This window comes from Lithobates pipiens, unplaced genomic scaffold (assembly GCF_037356315.1).
Source record: "Lithobates pipiens isolate NorthernLeopardFrog02 unplaced genomic scaffold, aLitPip1_a1.2 Scaffold_1, whole genome shotgun sequence".
Lineage (NCBI taxonomy): Eukaryota > Metazoa > Chordata > Amphibia > Anura > Ranidae > Lithobates > Lithobates pipiens.
This window is the reverse complement of record NW_027507685.1, coordinates 3,421,770-3,439,662: the sequence shown is the minus strand read 5'-3', so window position 1 is coordinate 3,439,662 and position 17,893 is coordinate 3,421,770. Positions and strand designations below refer to the sequence as shown.

The following is a 17,893-nucleotide window of genomic DNA, read 5'->3' as shown; positions in this document are numbered from 1 at the left end:
CATTAGCTCCATAGTCCTGAATTGTTAGAACAATTTCCCAAATAAAATAAAAATGCTTGTAGTTATCGATCCCAAATTCACCTCATACATGTATTATGTCATTGTCCAGATGGTGGGACTACGTTTTACCCCCTAATAATTACCACGTGGCCGCAAATTCGACATGAAGGTTTGCAAAGTTCGCCTCCCATTGAAGTCAATGGGGCCCGCGGCGAACGTTCGGTTTCGCGAACGTTTGGGTCCGTTCGCATTTCGCTTTCGCGAAACGTCCCGTCGGAAGTTCGTCCATCACTACCACCCACATACTTTATATAATATATAAAAACTACTGCTGGAAATACCTGGGGCCCCTTACCTGTTTATAGGTTGCCTGCCTTGTTTCCATTCCAAGTGTTTTCGTATGATTTGTTGCAGATTTCAGGCAAAAAAAAAATGCATTGAAGACTGTTTTGAGTGGAGGATACCCAAAGAAAATGTCTGAGGACAACTTCTTGGACAATCCTACAACAAACAGGCCCTTTTGCAACAGCCACAAAGTGATACTGAGGAAGAAGGGACAACCAAATAAATCAGGGTACGCTTTGTTGCTCCAGATGGCATCTTACCCTCAATGAGGAAGTTCCACAATGTTTAGGTGGCCACTGCTTCCCTGCAACATTCTTCGGCGAGGGTTCCCTTCTCCACCCAAGCTTCAACAGGTGTCTCTTCTTCAGCACAAGCTAAAGCCTATTACAAATAGCAGCTTCCCCAGAACTTTGGCTGGTTCTGTGAGTAGAGGAAGAGAGGAGAGAAGAGATGCAGTCATGCATAGAGCTGGATCGATTGAGCATTCAGGTAAGTATTTAGGGAGATGGGGGAGCACAAGAAATTGTAAAACTTTTTTTACCATATTGTAAGGAATGCATTAGGGTAAAAAAAAAAAAAAACGTCCTATTTAAAACCGCTTTAAAGTGGATTTCCAGGCAAACCGATTTATACAGCTTGGCAACACGTGTATGTATACAAGACTCTTTTACTTACCCAAGGTATGGTAATTTTGGCCAGTGAAATAAACTAATTTTACTAGTCAGGAATGTTAGCCTGCTATTTCCTACTGCTTTCTCAGCCTGGTCACTGTAGAGGGGTCATGCCACTGATTCATTGTCCATTGTGAATTTGGGTAGCATTAGAGTCCACAAAGGTGAAACAGAACGATTATTCGCTTAGGGCACTTTCACACTGGGGCAGTGAGAGCGTGGGTACAGCGCCACAAGATTTTGCGGCACTTTACTGTAGATTTGGTGATGCTTTTCGCCACTAGAGGGGCGCTTTTAACCCTTGCTAGCGGCTGAAAAAGGGGTTAAGAGCACCTGCAAAGTGCCGCTGCCCACTTTTTTTTTTTTTTTTTTAACGTCCCACAATCGCACCTCTCCAGTGTGAAAACACTCGGGCTGTCACACTGGAGTGGCTCTTTGCAGGCACTATTTTTAGTGATAAAACGCCTTTAAAGTGCCTCAGTGTGAAATTGGCCTTAGTTGGGAACTACATGGGCACAGTGGTGTTTGGGCAGCACAGTGGTGTATTGGTTAGCACTCTCGCCTAGCAGTAAAAAGGGTCGCTGGTTCGAATCCCAACCACGACACTACCTGCCTGGAGTTTGCATGTTCTCCCTGTGCCTGTGTGGGTTTCCTAAAAAAGGCATGCTGGTGGGTTAATTGGCTTCTGTCCAAAATTGGCCCTAGTATATGAATGGGACCTTGGATTGTGGGCTCCTTGAGGGTAGGGACCGATGGATGTGAGTGTGCATTGTACATGTGTCACCTGCCTGGTTGTGCTGTGTGTAAATTACAAAATTGGCTGGCCAAAATTACAAATCCATCAACAAGTAAAATTAGTAACAGTGTATTTAGCTGCTTGCCTGGAATTTTGGTTTGAGATAGATTGTACGCAGTCTTTCTGTCCAGTGCTGGGACCGTGTTTTAAGCCTCTGATACTCCAAGTGCTCCTTTGCAGCCCAGGAAACACATACTATAATTACATTTCGGCATGGGTCATGTTTATAAGATGGTCTTATTTCTTAATGGTGTCTCCTGAGAGACCTGCTCAGTATAAGCAGGGCCATCTATGTCATCTATATTTCCTATATAAAAAAAAAAATGAATAGTGGAAAGTTGCTGAAAGGTGGGGGCAGAAGTGCATTTAAAAGGTGCACTTATACTTTAAGCCCCTGGAAAGTGCAGCTCAGTTAAGTGCCATGAGGAAATCAGTTGTCATAAATTGATTTATTTTTTCCCCCTTGACATTTTTAAATCCCTAGAGAAAAATTTGGGGGTCAGAAAAAGTTAACTAGATAATAGAGCCACTTCACAGCTAGATTTGTATGAATACCATCTGTAGTTTTGGTGTAGAAGCCGTCAATCTCTAATTTCATGGTGAGCAAGAAAAAAAATAAACATTCCTGGCTATTGAAAGCAACAGAGCATGTAATCGCATAGCGTCTCTGCATTAAGGAACAGGGAGAGTTGCTCTGGTAGCTGGAAAAATTGTTTTCAATTTACTGCTTGTAAAATGGAGAAATTCATTACTGCTTCCTGACATTACGGCCGTGAAAGCCCAATATGAACTTTGTAGCGCTTCGTGTGAGCTTTAGGTGGTTTAAAAAATTCCTTGGTAGTATGACCAAATAAATCAATTTCAGCTTATTCATTTCACATCTGGGCTACTTAAAGGGGATACTTTTCCCAAAAATAGTTCAGAGAAAAAAAGAATAAACAAACATACTCCCCTAGATGGCTGCAGCACCAATCTCAGCTGCAGCTGTTCACCGCCGGCTCCACACCAAGAACGGAGCAATCAAAACCTACTGATGTCTCAGTTATTAGTATTCAGCCTGCAGAGATAGTTACTGTCAGTCACCAGCTTTCTTCTCTGCCCTGCCAGCACTCACTGAAGCACTGGGTTGTGGAGAGGCAGGATGGACTGGCTCAGGCTCTCAGAGGCTCACTGAGATTCTGAACCTATTTTCAGTCCAGGCATATGGGTAGATCTCGACTGTAAAGTTGGGATCTTTCCAGAGCCTGGACCAGCTGCGTAACATCAGCAGGCATTAGCCCACTGTCGGCTGAGACCAGGTCACAGGAGTGCAGAGAAGTATAGGCCAAAATGCATGAGTGCAAAGGAGAAGTAGGGCTTAAATAGCTTTGACCTTACGTCGGCACAGGGTGACAATCTTGCAGGAAACTACATGCAGGTGAACAAGCATTGTCACCCTGTGGAGGAAAGCCTGTGGACAGGCAGTATTACCTGGTATTTGTTAAATCCAGGGCTTTTTTTTTTCAGGGGGAACTTGGTGGAACTTAGTTCCACCGCCTCTGGCTCAGACCCTTTGGTGCCTGCTCACCACAATCACTTGTAAACACAGAAGTCTGGTTTCTGTGTTTATACAGTAAGTAACAGCTCTGCACTCTGTATTTAATGCCCCTTTAAGACCCTTCTACTGTTTGAAATATGACCACACCCACTATTTGAAGTGATTTGGAGGGGTTTGGTGGGAGGGGTCGTGGTTGAGTTCCAGTGCCTATTGTTTGAGGAAAAAAAGCCCTGGTTAAATCAATAAAGAAGCTTTGATTGTAAACCCTAAAAATATTGTCTTTATTTTCTCTCTTTTGGTCTTCTAGGTAAACCGTTGAAAGTATGCATATATCTATCTGTGTGTATATGTATATATATCTGTGTGTATATATATATATATATATATATATATCTTTGATAAGTGCAGAGAAAAATACTAGAAATCTTCTGGACTGAAAATACCCCGTGATGCACTGTTATCACTTGGCATTCTTCCCAGTCCTCGCTGTCACCTAGAGAATAGCTCGTTCTATTTTCTAGAAAGCAGAAGGTGTCCTGTAGTCTTAGCACATACTTTCTGTCCAAAGGACAGGAAATGTTACTGGCAGGATCACCAGGTGAAAATAAAGGGCAATAATGCAGCCATTACATCTCAGGCCTCATAAGCTGCATTAGATTTCTTTTTTCTTCTTCGGTTACGATACACAGTAAAGTTTGCACTTACATTTAGTCATAATAATAGGTTTACCTGGCAGTTTTTCCTGAATATGGTTATACTTTAAGAACACAAACCTGTGAGGTGGTATAACAAGAGTAATGGAACAGCAGCGTCGTTTGTATTGCTATTTTCAGCCTGGAAGCCAACTTCCACATCGATTCATGTGTTACTGGTGAGCAATATAATACAGTACATAATCTGTGATTTTTTTTTTTTTTACATTCTGCTGCTAAAAACTAGGGAATACTCCCAGAAAATATTCTCCTAAAATGTCTATGAACATGCAGTAAAAACCGTGTGAGTGAGCATACCAGTGATTTTTATGGTTTGTTACATATTCATACGCGTTATGGGATAATTTTATATATGGGGTAAATGAAAATCGAAAAGGTTATTTTTTAAAGTGGTTGTAAACCCTTACAAACCACTTTGACCTACAGGTAAGCCTAGATTAAGGCTTACCTGTAGGTCCAAGAAATATCTCCTAAACCATTTACAAAAAGACAGCCACCACTGTCTACGGCGCAAGCACCATAGACAGCGGTGCGCAGGCGCACTGGGCAGGCCGCAGATCGCGGCGATATGCCGCTCGTGACGGCTCCCGTGCGCATGCGTGGGAGTGATGTCATCGCGGCTCCGGCGAATCACAGCGCCGGAGCAGCGAGACCCGGAAGTTGCTCCGGGATACATGGCAGCTGCGAAGAGGAAGACGAAGGACCGCTTCGGGGGCTTCGTTCTCAGGTAAGTTATTCATAATGAGCTAGTATGCTATGCATACTAGCTCATTATGCCTTTGCCTTGCAGGGTGTGTGTTTTTTAAAATTTTTATATTGCCTTTACTTCCTCTTTAATGCGATACAAATCCTGTAATTGGTTGATAACCTGTTTGTGGTAACACAAGAGGGTACATTGCTTCTGCTGCTAAAAATGTCCTGCCTGCTGAAATGGTTTTCACCATTACATTGAGGGAAATCTCAACTAGCCATAAAAAGCCTTTATGGGTTCCTTCCAATCCTTCCTCACGCTATCCAAAAACTGAGTGGGAATCATCCAATGGAGACACTAGTTCTGGTCACCCTGGTTCTCCCTTTGGAGAGATTTCCTCTCGCTTCCTGATTTTGTTGGTGAGATTTCCCTTCACGTCATGTCCCCTAACAGAAGACAAATGGCTAAAAAAAAAAATGACTGATGGGGTTTATAACACTCCCTTACGCTATCCGAAAATGAAAAAAATTTATTTAATTTTTGAACAGTAGCTAAGCTTACTAGGGCTGAAATAACTAATCGATTATGAAATTAATCGATTACTATTTTCATAATCGATTAATCGGCCAGTAACAAAATGGGGTTAAAGTTAATGAGTCTGATATTTACTAGATTGACCCTTTAATAGTATATCTCTCCTCTAATAGTATATACACTATATTTCCTCTAATAGTATATACCGTATATCTCTCCTCTAATAGTATATCTCTTCTAATAGTACCGGTATATACAATATATCTCTCCTCTAATAGTATATACCGTATATCTCTCCTCTAATAGTATATCTCTTCTAATAGTACCGGTATATACAATATATCTCTCCTCTAATAGTATATACAGTATATCTCCTCTAATAGTATATATCCCCTCTAATATATACAGTATATCTCTTCTGTCTGTTATTCTAAAGGCCCGTACACACGGTCGGACTTTTTGACAACAAACATGCAAATTAGCTGTTTTGGAGCAACATCCGACTGTGTGTACGCTCCATCGGACAAACTTTTTCTGTTTTCATCGGACTTTTGTTGGCTCTGCGAACGGACAAACTTTTTGACAACAGAAGTCCGATGGAGCAAAGTCCTACCGTGTGTACGCAAAAGCATCGGACTTTTGTACAAGGTACAAACACGCATGCTCAGAACCATTGCAAACGATCAGACTACAATACAGAAGTTGACCAAAGGTGGCGCTGGAGTCATTGAACGTCCTCTTTTGAAGCGGCGTCAGTACGTTGTGACGTCATTACGTTCGTGTTTGTTGTCAAAAAGTCCGACCGTGTGTATGCAATACAAACTTGTGGACAACACACTTTGTACAAAAGTCCACGGAAAAGTTTGTACAAGTCCGACCGTGTGTATGGGGCTTTAGAGTGGATTAGATATTTTGCTCCCCAACCATATAGTTGGTTATATTTACCACTGCATAGAGATATTTAAGAATAAATTGCCCTTTTTTAAAAAACTTTACATATTAACTAAATTATATGCCACACTTTTTTTTTTTTTTTTTTTTAAGGTTAACTGATTAATCGAAACAATAATCGGCCAACTAATCGATTATCAAAATAATCATTAGTTGAAGCCCTAAAGCTTACTACTACCAGCATGCTTACCATTTTGACACAGAAATGTGTTTTGTTATTTTATCTTCCCCTTATGGCAGCACTTTCTGGTTCTTGTCCCCTAGCACCAATAACTGCTTACCTTTCCTAGACTTCATTTAAGAGCACAGGGGTGACTCCATTAGTGGTTGTGTAAAGGAAAAATGATGAGAAATGAATTGGTAGACAATTCATATATCCCCTGGCATAAAATAATGAAGTCCATTTTTTTGTTTGCAGGGTCATATCTTTTTTATAAATGCAGTTTTAGCATTTTTTTTTTTTTTTTTTTTATAAAACTCAAATTTTTCACTGATCTCTCAGAATATTTTAACATGACGGAAGCACAAGAACTGACATCATGTTTTAAGGGCCTTCTGATGGAAAACAGAGACAGACGTGTAATTATCAGTCACACGTGCAAGTTAGAGGAACACTTTGATTGTTGTCGTCCTGTCAGTACTCTCTAAACAATGGAAATTTCAAAAAAAAATTCTGGTTAAAGCTGGCATGTGTGACCTGTAGTACTTTGGTGATTTCCAGTCCACTGACGTAAGTTTTACAGCAATTCCTCTTGTTCTGGATCATGTAATCTAGAGAGTTTTTTTCGACTTGGCATATATGCTTTTAGCACATCTATGACACTTGGAACATTTGACATAACAGAAGCCATGATCTTCCACTAGTTACATGATTGTTACATGATTGTGTTTCTGGCACAGGACAACTTGTTTTATAGTAGGACTTATCTGACTCTGACGTAGGAACAAAGAACACAGAGGAGAGATGGGTTTGCCTTAAGAGCTTATTAAATAAGGGCATTAGCCAATGCATCCCATTGAGTAATACAATTAAAAGAGCGAACAAAAGTACTGAATGGCTTAACCCCTAATGAAAAAATGCATATAAAATCAAAAGGAGAAGGCCTTCAAAAAATACAAGGTTGAGGGATCATCATCAGCATTCAGACTTTATAAAGAATGCAACAAGAAATGTAAGGGTGCAATAAGGATGGCTAAGATTGAACATGAAAGACACATAGCGGAGGAGAGCAAAAAAAAGTCCCAAGAAATTCTTTAATTTTGGAAACGGTAAAAAAGGGAGGACAGACCATATTGGCCCCATAAAGAATGAGGAAGGACATCTGGTTACAAAGGATGGGGAGATGGCAAAGATATTGAATCTCCTCAGTCTTCACAGGGGAATCACGGGGCTTCAGTAACCAAAACTGCAGTGTTTATCCTAATGACACATCACAGGAAGTACCTCCATGGTTAACAGAGGACAAAATTAAAATTAGACTTGGGAAACTTAACATTAATAAATCACCAGCACCAGATGGCTTGCACCCAAGGGTACCTAGGGAACTCAGTCAAGTAATTGCCAGACCATTGTTCCTAATTTTTACTGACAGTCGGCTGGAATGGTACCAGCCGACTGGAGAAAAGCCAATGTAGCACCAATATTTAAAAAGGGCCCAAAATACATCCCTGGGAATTAAAGACCAGTTAGCCTAACATCAATAGTATGTTTAACTCTTGGAGGGGATGATAAGGAACTATATACAAGATTTTAGTAATGAGAACGGTATCATTAGCAGTAATCAGCATGGATTCATGAAGAATCTTTCTTGCCAAACCAATCTATTAACCTTGTATAAGGAGGTGAGTTGCCATCTAGATAAAAGAAGGCCGGTAGACATGGTATCTAGATTTTGCAAAAGCATTTGACACAGTTCCCCATAAAGGTTTACTGTACAAAATAAGGTCCGTTGGCATGGACCATAGGGTACATAGATTGAAAACTGGCTACAAGGCCGAGTTCAGAGGGTGGTGATAAATGGGGAGTACTGGGAATGGTCAGGAGCGGGTAGTGGGATCCCCCAGGGTACTGTGCTCGGACCAATCCTGTTTAATTTATTCATAAATGACCTGGAGGATGGGGTAACCAGTTCAATCTCTGTATTTGCGGACGATACTAAGCTAAGCAGCGCAATAACTTCTCCGCAGGATGTGGAAAACATTGTGGAAACCTTGCAAAAAGATCTGAACAAATTAATGGGGTGAGAAACTACATGGCAAATGAGGTTCAATGTAGAAAAATGTAAAATAATGCATTTGGGTGGCAAAAATATGAATGCAATCTATACACTGGGGGGAGAACCTCTGGGGGAATCTAGGACCTGGGGGTCCTAGTAGATGGTAGGCTCAGCAATGACATGCAATGCCAAGCTGCTGCTAACAAAGCATATATTGGCATGCATTAAAAAGGGGATTAAATCCAGGGCTAAAATGAGAATTCTCCCGCTCTACAAGACTCTGGTCCGATTGCACCTAGAGTATGCTGTCCAGTTCTGGGCACCAATCCTCGAAGGATGTACTGGAAATGGAGTGAGTACAAAGAAGGGCAACAAAGCTAATAATGGGTCTGGAGGATATTAGTTATGAAGAAAGGTTGCGAGCACTGAACTTATTCTCTCTGGAGAAGAGACGCTTGAGAGGGGATAGAATTTCAATATATAAATACCATACTGGTGACCCCACAATAAGGATAAAACTTTTTCGCTGAACAGGACTCGTGGCCACTTATTTAAATGAGAAGAAAAGAGGTTTAACCTTAAACTACGTAGAGTGTTCTTTACTGTAAGAGCGGCAAGGATGTGGAATTCCCTTCCACAGGCGGTGGTCTCAGCGGGGGGGGCATCGATCGTTTCAAGAAACTATTAGATAAGCACCTGAACGACCACAACATACAGGGATATACAATGTAATACTGACCTATAATCACACACATAGGTTGGACTTGTGTCTTTTTTTCACCCTCACCTACTATGTAACCAACTATGTAACTCAGAAATCTTGAAAATCTACTCCATTACCAATCTGCAATAAGAGAGGGCAGTTAATATGCAAGTGATCCATACCTGACTGATCTAAGAGGTAAATTGTACCAAAAGAAGGATATCTTGACACGAAAACATTAAATTGCTTGTGTGTGTGTTTATGGAAACATTGGTCTGTGGCTGCACATCTGATTGCCTTTTGGTATTTGTTGCCAGCATTATTACTTACAAAAACCTGTTTCTTGTTACAGCTTGGGTTGGTTCTCTGGCCATGGGGATGATCTTCTTCTGCTCTCCAGTAGTGAGCATCTTTACCGACAGGCTTGGCTGCAGGAAGACCTCATCGGGAGGAGCTGCAATAGCTTTCATTGGATTGTTATGCACCTCATTTACTACGTATGTCTATTGTATTCTGAATCTCATATTTATTTTTCTGCACTCTAGGCCAATTTGTATCTTAAGGGGACAATGTGATTTATTTCTGCCACAAGAAGTCTCCTTGTGATGCACAGTACATAGTGGTATTTACAGGAAAATGTGTAACATTAAAGAGAAACAAAAGAATGTATGACGTATAGGGCTCCTTTAGTGCTTTCGGCTGTAGTGGTCAGTGTTATATTATACAGCACCTTTCATTTGTTAAAAAAATATAAAATCCATTGCACTTACATGTATTAAGTAGTGTACATAAACCAGGAAGTGCAGCTTGTGCTCTACTGAACAGCTGTGACGGCACTGGAAGTCCCACCCTACGCATTTCAGCATTACTATGCAACATTCTCAGGCGCTTATAAGCTTTTTTCCCCTTCCAACATTGCATCGCAAAACACATGTCTTTGCTGTGGTTTAGGCCTCTATTTCTATCAGGAACACAGTTTATTTGGAGTTTTTATGTTCCCCTGTGTTTCTGCGGCATTCCTTTGGGTGCTGAGGTTCCTGGTTTCCGCATAGAATTGTGCTTTGAGTATTTGTGGCTGCAAATGGGATATTCATTTCTGCCCCAGAAGAGTCTACAACTGATTTTTCCAGTGTCTCTTAAAATGCTCCAGAGTATAGCTATGCTATTTAAAAGAGAAAGGAAAAATGGGGGAAAACACTGCGCTATAACTGAATATAAAACAAAAGCAGCTGCTAACACTTAAAACAAACAAAGTTCCACAGTCAAAAAGTAAAAAATAGTGTAGCGCTTCGGTAATAGTGAATGTGATCAACACATGCACACAAAATTCCAAATAAATGGTCACATGCGACAGTCCATATACATAAAACAAAGTCCAATGGAATAGGTATGAACTTCCGTGATGTAACTGGTGCAGGGATGGTTAGGCCATTACAAGGAAAGGGAGGGATCTTGCTAAACAGATATACCCATGTAAAACAGCTTGTCTGTAGACATTAAGGAAGTAGATGAGTACTCTTACCAGCTGTGTTGGACTCACACGGTCATATGACAGTTGAGTCAGTAAAGCTTGGGGTCCCAATCTAGGGCCAGGGGGTGGATCGATGAGGGTCCGTCAAACTGGTGAGAGAACTCCAACCAACTTTGTGCCAGGCGATGTATTTCACGGATGGAACATCAGGATGGTTTCTTATCCAACTCGGACGTAGCACGATCAACACCGATACTCCGATCACCCCAAAATAGGGTGAAAGATGTTAGAGGTTTTTTAGTCTACACCAGTCCAGAGAGCCTCTTCCATTAATCATCATGGAAGAGGCTCTCTGGACTGGTGTAGACTAAAAAACCTCTAACATCTTTCACCCTATTTTGGGGTGATCGGAGTATCGGTGTTGATCGTGCTACGTCCGAGTTGGATAAGAAACCATCCTGATGTTCCATCCGTGAAATACATCGCCTGGCACAAAGTTGGTTGGAGTTCTCTCACCAGTTTGACGGACCCTCATCGATCCACCCCCTGGCCCTAGATTGGGACCCCAAGCTTTACTGACTCAACTGTCATATGACCGTGTGAGTCCAACACAGCTGGTAAGAGTACTCATCTACTTCCTTAATGTCTACAGACAAGCTGTTTTACATGGGTATATCTGTTTAGCAAGATCCCTCCCTTTCCTTGTAATGGCCTAACCATCCCTGCACCAGTTACATCACGGAAGTTCATACCTATTCCATTGGACTTTGTTTTATGTATATGGACTGTCGCATGTGACCATTTATTTGGAATTTTGTGTGCATGTGTTGATCACATTCACTATTACCGAAGCGCTACACTATTTTTTACTTTTTTATTTAAAAGAGAAGTAAAGGTTTTGGGTCTTTTCCATATTCCTATTTACCGAGGTGGATGTAGCATCTGTCCCCCGACACCTCTACACTGAGAACCGATCACCACTGATGGCTCAGTTCTTACAGTTCCCCGAGCAGAGAGCTGCCGACTGTCGATCAGCCGCTCTCCACTTTCACTGGAGTGCTGAGCTGTAGAGGGGCTGGGAGCGGCCATCTCAGGCACTCAGCAGCTCGCCAAGACAGGTGTCAGTCCAGGCACCTGGTGAATGCAGACTTTATTGTCGTGATGACACAGTGCCTGGACTGATTCCTGTGACGTCAGCCGAGAGCGGACTTCAGTCTACTCTCCGCTAAGGATGAGCTCAGGCATGTTTGCAAACAGCATGTTCAGAGCCTGCCAGGAGGTCGGCACTGCGAAGCACTAATCATAAGCAGTGAGACATTGTCCCGTCCCGAAATGTCTCAAAGCTTGTGATTAGTGCTTCTCAGTGCCAACTTCCTGGGGGGCTCTGCACGTGCTGTTTGCAAACATGCCTGAGCTCATCCTTACTTTCTGCCTAAAATGGGTCATGGGTCACAGGAGTGCAAAACTAATTGCACTCCTGTGATCCGTAGGAGCAGCCCAGCCAAAATGAGCTTTGGCTGGACTTTAACCGCTTGCCGACCGGCTCACGCCGATATACGTTGGCAGAAGGGCACATACAGGCATATTACTGTACCTCTGTTGCCCTTTAAGAAGCAGTTTTGCGGGCATGTGCGCCACGAGCTCTGTGAGTGTGATCGCGGGTTCCACGGACTCTATGTCCGCAGGGATACCCACGATCGTCTCACGGAGAGGAGGAACAGGGACATTCTGATGTAAATGAGCATTTCCCCGTTCTGCCTAGTGACACTGATCACAGCTCCCTGTAATCGGGCGTGGTGATCAGTGCCATGTCACACATAGCCCCTCCCCCCTACAGCTAGAATCACACATTAGGACACACTTAGCCCCTACAGCGCCACCTAATGGTTAACCCCTTCACTGCCAGCCACATTTACACAGTAATCAATGCATTTTAATCGCACTGATCCCTATGTGAATGGTCCCAAAATAGCACTAAAAGTGTCCAATCTGTCCGCCATAATGTCGCATCTATGATAAAAATCGCTGATCACCGTCATTACTAGTAAAAGAAAAATAATAAAAATGCCATAAAACTATCCCCTATTTTGTAGACGCTATAACTTTTGCACAAACCAAACCCTTATTGCGATTTTTTTTATACTAAAAATATGTAGAAGAATGCGTATCGGTCTAAACTGAGAAAAAAAAATGTTATATATTTTTTGGGGATGTTTATTATAGCAAAATGTAAAAAATTGTTTGTTTTTTTCAAAATTGTCGCTATTTTTTTGTTTATAGCGCAAAAAATAAAAACTGCAGAGGTGATCATATACCACCAAAAGAAAGCTCTATTTGTGGGGAAAAAAAAGGACGGCAATTTTGTTTGGGAGCCACATCGCACGACCGCGTAATTGTCAGTTAAAGCAACGCAGTGCCGAATAGCAAAAAGTGCTCTGGTCTTTTGCCAGCCAAATGGTCTGCGATTTAAGTGGTTAATGTATTAAAAAAAAAAAAATAGTATCAATTTATGTTGCTTACAAAATGATTGATTTAAGTATGAATATGTCTGTTAGAAAACTATATTGTGAAATAATCCTACAGTTTTAATTTTGTAGGTTGTTAATGCTGCTTGTGAATTTCATAACCATAATAATAAACGTGATTATATATGAAGAGCATCATGGTGTGTTTTTTTTTTTTTTTTTTTTACCAACAGGTCCCTAGGCGTTCGATATTTTACTTATGGGATACTATTCGGATGTGGATCTTCATTTGCATTTCAACCCTCTCTGGTCATTCTCGGTCACTACTTTAAGAAGCGACTTGGTCTTGCAAATGGCCTTGTGGCTGGTGGTGGCTGTGTGCTCACATTGTGCTTTCCTTTCTTGCTGGAGACCATGGGAAATACTATTGGCTTGGCATACACGTTTCGAGTGCTGAGTGCTTTCATGTTTGTTCAAATATTCCTCTCTCTCACATTCAAACCACTTTTACCTCCACCAATTGATTATAACAAAGAGGAGGAGAAAGTGGCTGGAAGGAATAAAGCCCAGCAGTGTCTCGCACAAATACGAAAATATTTCAGCATGCAAGTATTCAAAAAGAAGACTTACAGAATTTGGGCTTGCGGTATTGCCACAACGGTTTTGGGATATTTTGTTCCTTATATCCATCTGGTAGGTCATTGGCAATAAAAAAATATATATAAAACCAGAATGTGTGCAGTTAACAGGATCAAATATACATTATTCTTATCCCGCAGTTATGAACCATGTAGTACATGTTTAAATGTCATAAAATAATAAAAATGTAGCGGATGGTGGTCATTAGAATTCACAGTAAAAGATCTGTCATAAACAAAAATATCACTGTACCTACTACACTGCTTTACTGAATGAACTTGTAGGACTGTTGAATTTCACAACTTGAGTTTTATTCCACTTACTTAAAGTGGTTGTAAACCCTTACAACACACTTTGACCTACAGGTAAGCCTAGATTAAGGCTTACCTGTAGGTCCAAGAAATATCTCCTAAACCTACACAGTTTAGGAGATATTTGCCGAAAGACAGGCACCGCTGTCTATGGCACATGCGCCGTAGACAGCGGCGCGCAGGCGCACTGGGTGTGCCGCGGTCAACTGCGATATGCCGCGAGTGGCGGCTCCCGTGCACATGCGCGGGAGTGACGTCATCGCGGCTTCGCCGAATGACAGCGGCGGAGCAGCGAGACCCACCGAGAAGATGGATGCGCCGGACTACAGGGGACAGCGGTGACTTCGCTGGCTCCTGTGTCAGGTAAGTGACACATAATGGGCTACTATGCGATGCATAGTAGTCCATTATGCTTTACCTTTGCAGGGAATGAAAGAGGAAGTAAACTCATCAGGGTTTACTTCCTCTTTAAAGTTTCCAAACATATTCACTTCTCTGAGCTGGATTTTTTAGCATGTGTCAGGGTACCACAGATGGCCGCCAGTCACTTTACTTGGGTTTGTAGTTTAAGTGTTTACTGTGCGGATCAGCATTTACAGTCTGTAGGTCAGCAGGTAGGTTCTATTGTTGCTTCCCTCATATGGCCAGTTCAGCTACACTTTCTAACTTGGAAGCTACAGGTGCTTTCCTTTTTTTTCCACAATAATCCATGTGCAGCTTTCAGTCCATGTGCACTGTTAACTTTAAACAGAATCCAGAGTAGCATAAATTCAACAGTCCAGGAACTTTTCAAACTCAACTCCATGAAGGGTAGAAGACTAAGCCCGTGTATACACGGTTGGACATGTCCGACAGATTTTGTCCGAAACTTGTGTTGCATACACACGGTCGGACAGAGTTGTCGGAAAAAATAATCGTACGTAACGTGATGACATTATTTCGTTACGACGGGACTACGTTCAGGCTAGTAGCCAATAGCTTTGGTGTAGGAATTTGATCTGAGCATGCGTGGCACTTTGTCCGATCGGAATTCTCTACACACAATCGGACAAAGTCCGATCGGATCATGTTGTCGGAAAGTTTTATAGCCCAGCTCTAAAACTTTGTCCGTTGGATATTCCGATAGAAACAGACCGATGGAGCCCACACGCAGTTGTATTATCCGACAACACGGTCCGATCGGACATTTTCCATGGGAATGTCCGACCGTGTGTACAAGGGCTAAGGAGGGAAGAACACTTACTCCTAAGTGATTAACTTGTGCAGATAAATATTCAGGCACTGACCTCTCCCATCCTGACTACTGAAGCCCTCCCAACAACATCAGGCTGATGCAATCAATGATCTGAGCTTAGGAACACCAATAGAAGCTGTGTGTGTATACGAGGGGCGTTCAAGTCAATCTGGGACTTTTGGGTTTATGTAATATAACAAGAAACAGGGCGCCCCTTGTGATTAAGCCATGCTGTTTTTTGCTCAGATGCGTATGGACATCACTCAAAACACGACAGCAATATTCTCTGTTGACCATGACACCACGGGGTAGTGCAAATGTTTGTGAGTGATTGTGTTCACCGTTCCTACAGAGAGATTAGTCTATTGTGCAATTTCTCGACCGGTTATGCGTCAATTATCCAGGATCAGGCACTCCACACACTGAATGTTCACAGGAATGACTGCTGTGGGCTGAGAACCACTGACGAACGTACGGCCATCTTTGAAGCGTTTACACCATTCAAGTGTCTTACTGCGGCTGAGCATCTCATTACTGTACTGTGCTTGAAGTCTTCAGTAGATATCCACATATTTTACGCCTTCGTCCACAAGAAACTTCATCACCACACGCTGTTCCATGCACGCACTACCACTTTTCTCTGCCATCTTAATTTAACAGTCTCTGGCCTGGGCTGCGACATGTGTGTCGCCTATCAGTAATAGGACACGCTTGCCACTTACTACTTCATATAGTACTGCCACGCTAGCATTCCTTTTTATACCTAGGAAATTAAAAATCCCGGTTTGACTTGAACGCCCTCCTCTAGTGTGTGTGTGTGTGTGTGTGACGATATTGCACGATTCTTAAGAACTGTTAGCAAAAGGCTAATATAACAAGTAATTTCTTTAGCGGTACATGCCAACCAACAATGAAACTTGTTTACAGATTGCACGGCCTATATGCAGTTTCACCCAGGCTGTTCTGTAGTACACCAGACGAGCCGACTCCCTTTTGACAATAATATGGTGATTTTCAAAACCCTTTTGCTTTACTCTTTGATATGAACAACTGCTGCCCATTAGATAAGAATTGCACAGACTTGGAGCCAGACCCGAGGAAAAAAAAAACCTCTAATGTGTTGCCACATTAAAATGTAGCTTCAATACTATCACCAGAATATGGGTAATCGCGTAAAAAAAAAAAAAAAAAAAAAAATGCATAGCTGCAAACACCATAAAATGTGTCCTCACAGCAATATATACAAATTAATAAAAACATTGCTGGACTGCTAACACGTCATCAAACATATGTGGAAATAATAACATCAAATTGCATGTAAATAAAAAAATGTGTAAATATAAATAAAAGAATTTTCAACTAAAGTCCAAAACTGTGTTCCAATTAAGTGTTTGATAGGTTAGTATTCACAAGAATCTCTCTAACCATATAAAGTGCTTCATTAATATAATAGACCAATATGTGCCACTACCAGCAGAAATTTTCACACACTTCAGACTTAGATCTATATAAATATACAGGTCTAAATAAGCTTAATAAAAAGGATGAATTGGTCTCGGACAAATGTACCAAAATAGGAGACATGTTGCTTCTCCCCTTTGAATTCATATCACAAATGCGCAATGAAAGACTCGGAAGAAGAGGAACCACGCCGAAGTGCAGCCCTGAGGAAGTCACATGAGCAGGTGACACTATGCATTGAACAGAAGCCGGTGATGTAATTTCCTGTCCGGAGCCAAAACCAAAAAGGGAGTGGCTTCTATATGCTGAATGCTGTTCAAGAGTGTGACTTTTTGTGAAGCGTTCAATTATTTTAAAGTTTTTAACATGCCTATGAATAAAATAACTGCATTATGGCATAGTTCCACTTCTTGTGAGTCTTAGATCAGAGTCCGATGGCGCAACTTTGATCTGAATTTAAAGGGGACACCCGACTTTTATCGTATTTTAGTACAGATGTGAAGGAGGGTCCTTTTTAACAAGTGGATAAAGCGTATATTTATATAGGCTTAATGCTGAGATAAATGAGCATTTCTGATGGTGGTGGAAAGTATTGGTGTATTATATTAGTGAAGCACGGGTGAAGCACTTTGTATGGATTGAGATATTCTTGAGAATACTAACATCAAACAATTTACTTTAAAAAAAAAAAAGAAGGTTTTGGACTTGTTTGGATATTCTTTAATTGCTTTGTTTATATTTACACTTTTTTATTTACATTCAATTTCATGTTATTATTTCTACATATGTTTGATGATGTGTTAGCAGCACAGCACTGTTTTTACTAATAGGAACCAGACTCCCCCATTTCACATGAGAAGCTCCTCGAAATCAGGCTTCATCTGCAATATTAATCCAAAATACCCATATGTTTGCCGTTTTATGGTAAAACGCACTTAAAAATGTAAGATTGCTAAAGTGTTCATAATATTTATTCAATCCTTTTGATTTTTTTTTTTTTACCTTAGATAAAATTTATGGAGGACCGATTTAAAGACCACAAAGAAACGTGGATACTATTTGTTTGCATTGGAGCAGCATCTGGGGTTGGTCGCCTTGCTTCTGGCAAAATTGGGGACTGCATTCCTGGGCTGAAGAAAATTTACTTGCAGGTAC

The 17,893-nt window shown here is 41.3% G+C and overlaps 1 protein-coding gene and 1 long non-coding RNA gene across 2 annotated transcripts in view; one reads left to right on the top strand and one right to left on the bottom strand.

Moving 5' to 3' along the window:
• The window catches only part of LOC143961271 (uncharacterized), a 152,597-nt gene that overhangs the window by 11,322 nt on the left and 123,382 nt on the right, over window positions 1-17,893 (bottom strand). Inside the window, exon 3 of the long non-coding RNA XR_013270499.1 lies at window positions 606-765. This is a non-coding gene — a long non-coding RNA (uncharacterized LOC143961271). The remainder of the gene's footprint in view (window positions 1-605; window positions 766-17,893) is intronic.
• SLC16A2 (solute carrier family 16 member 2) overlaps window positions 1-17,893 on the top strand; it is a 349,921-nt gene that overhangs the window by 284,100 nt on the left and 47,928 nt on the right. The window contains exons 2-4 of the mRNA XM_077469695.1: window positions 9,510-9,654; window positions 13,327-13,786; window positions 17,746-17,889. Coding sequence (XP_077325821.1) covers window positions 9,510-9,654; window positions 13,327-13,786; window positions 17,746-17,889 — 749 coding nt within the window. The remainder of the gene's footprint in view (window positions 1-9,509; window positions 9,655-13,326; window positions 13,787-17,745; window positions 17,890-17,893) is intronic.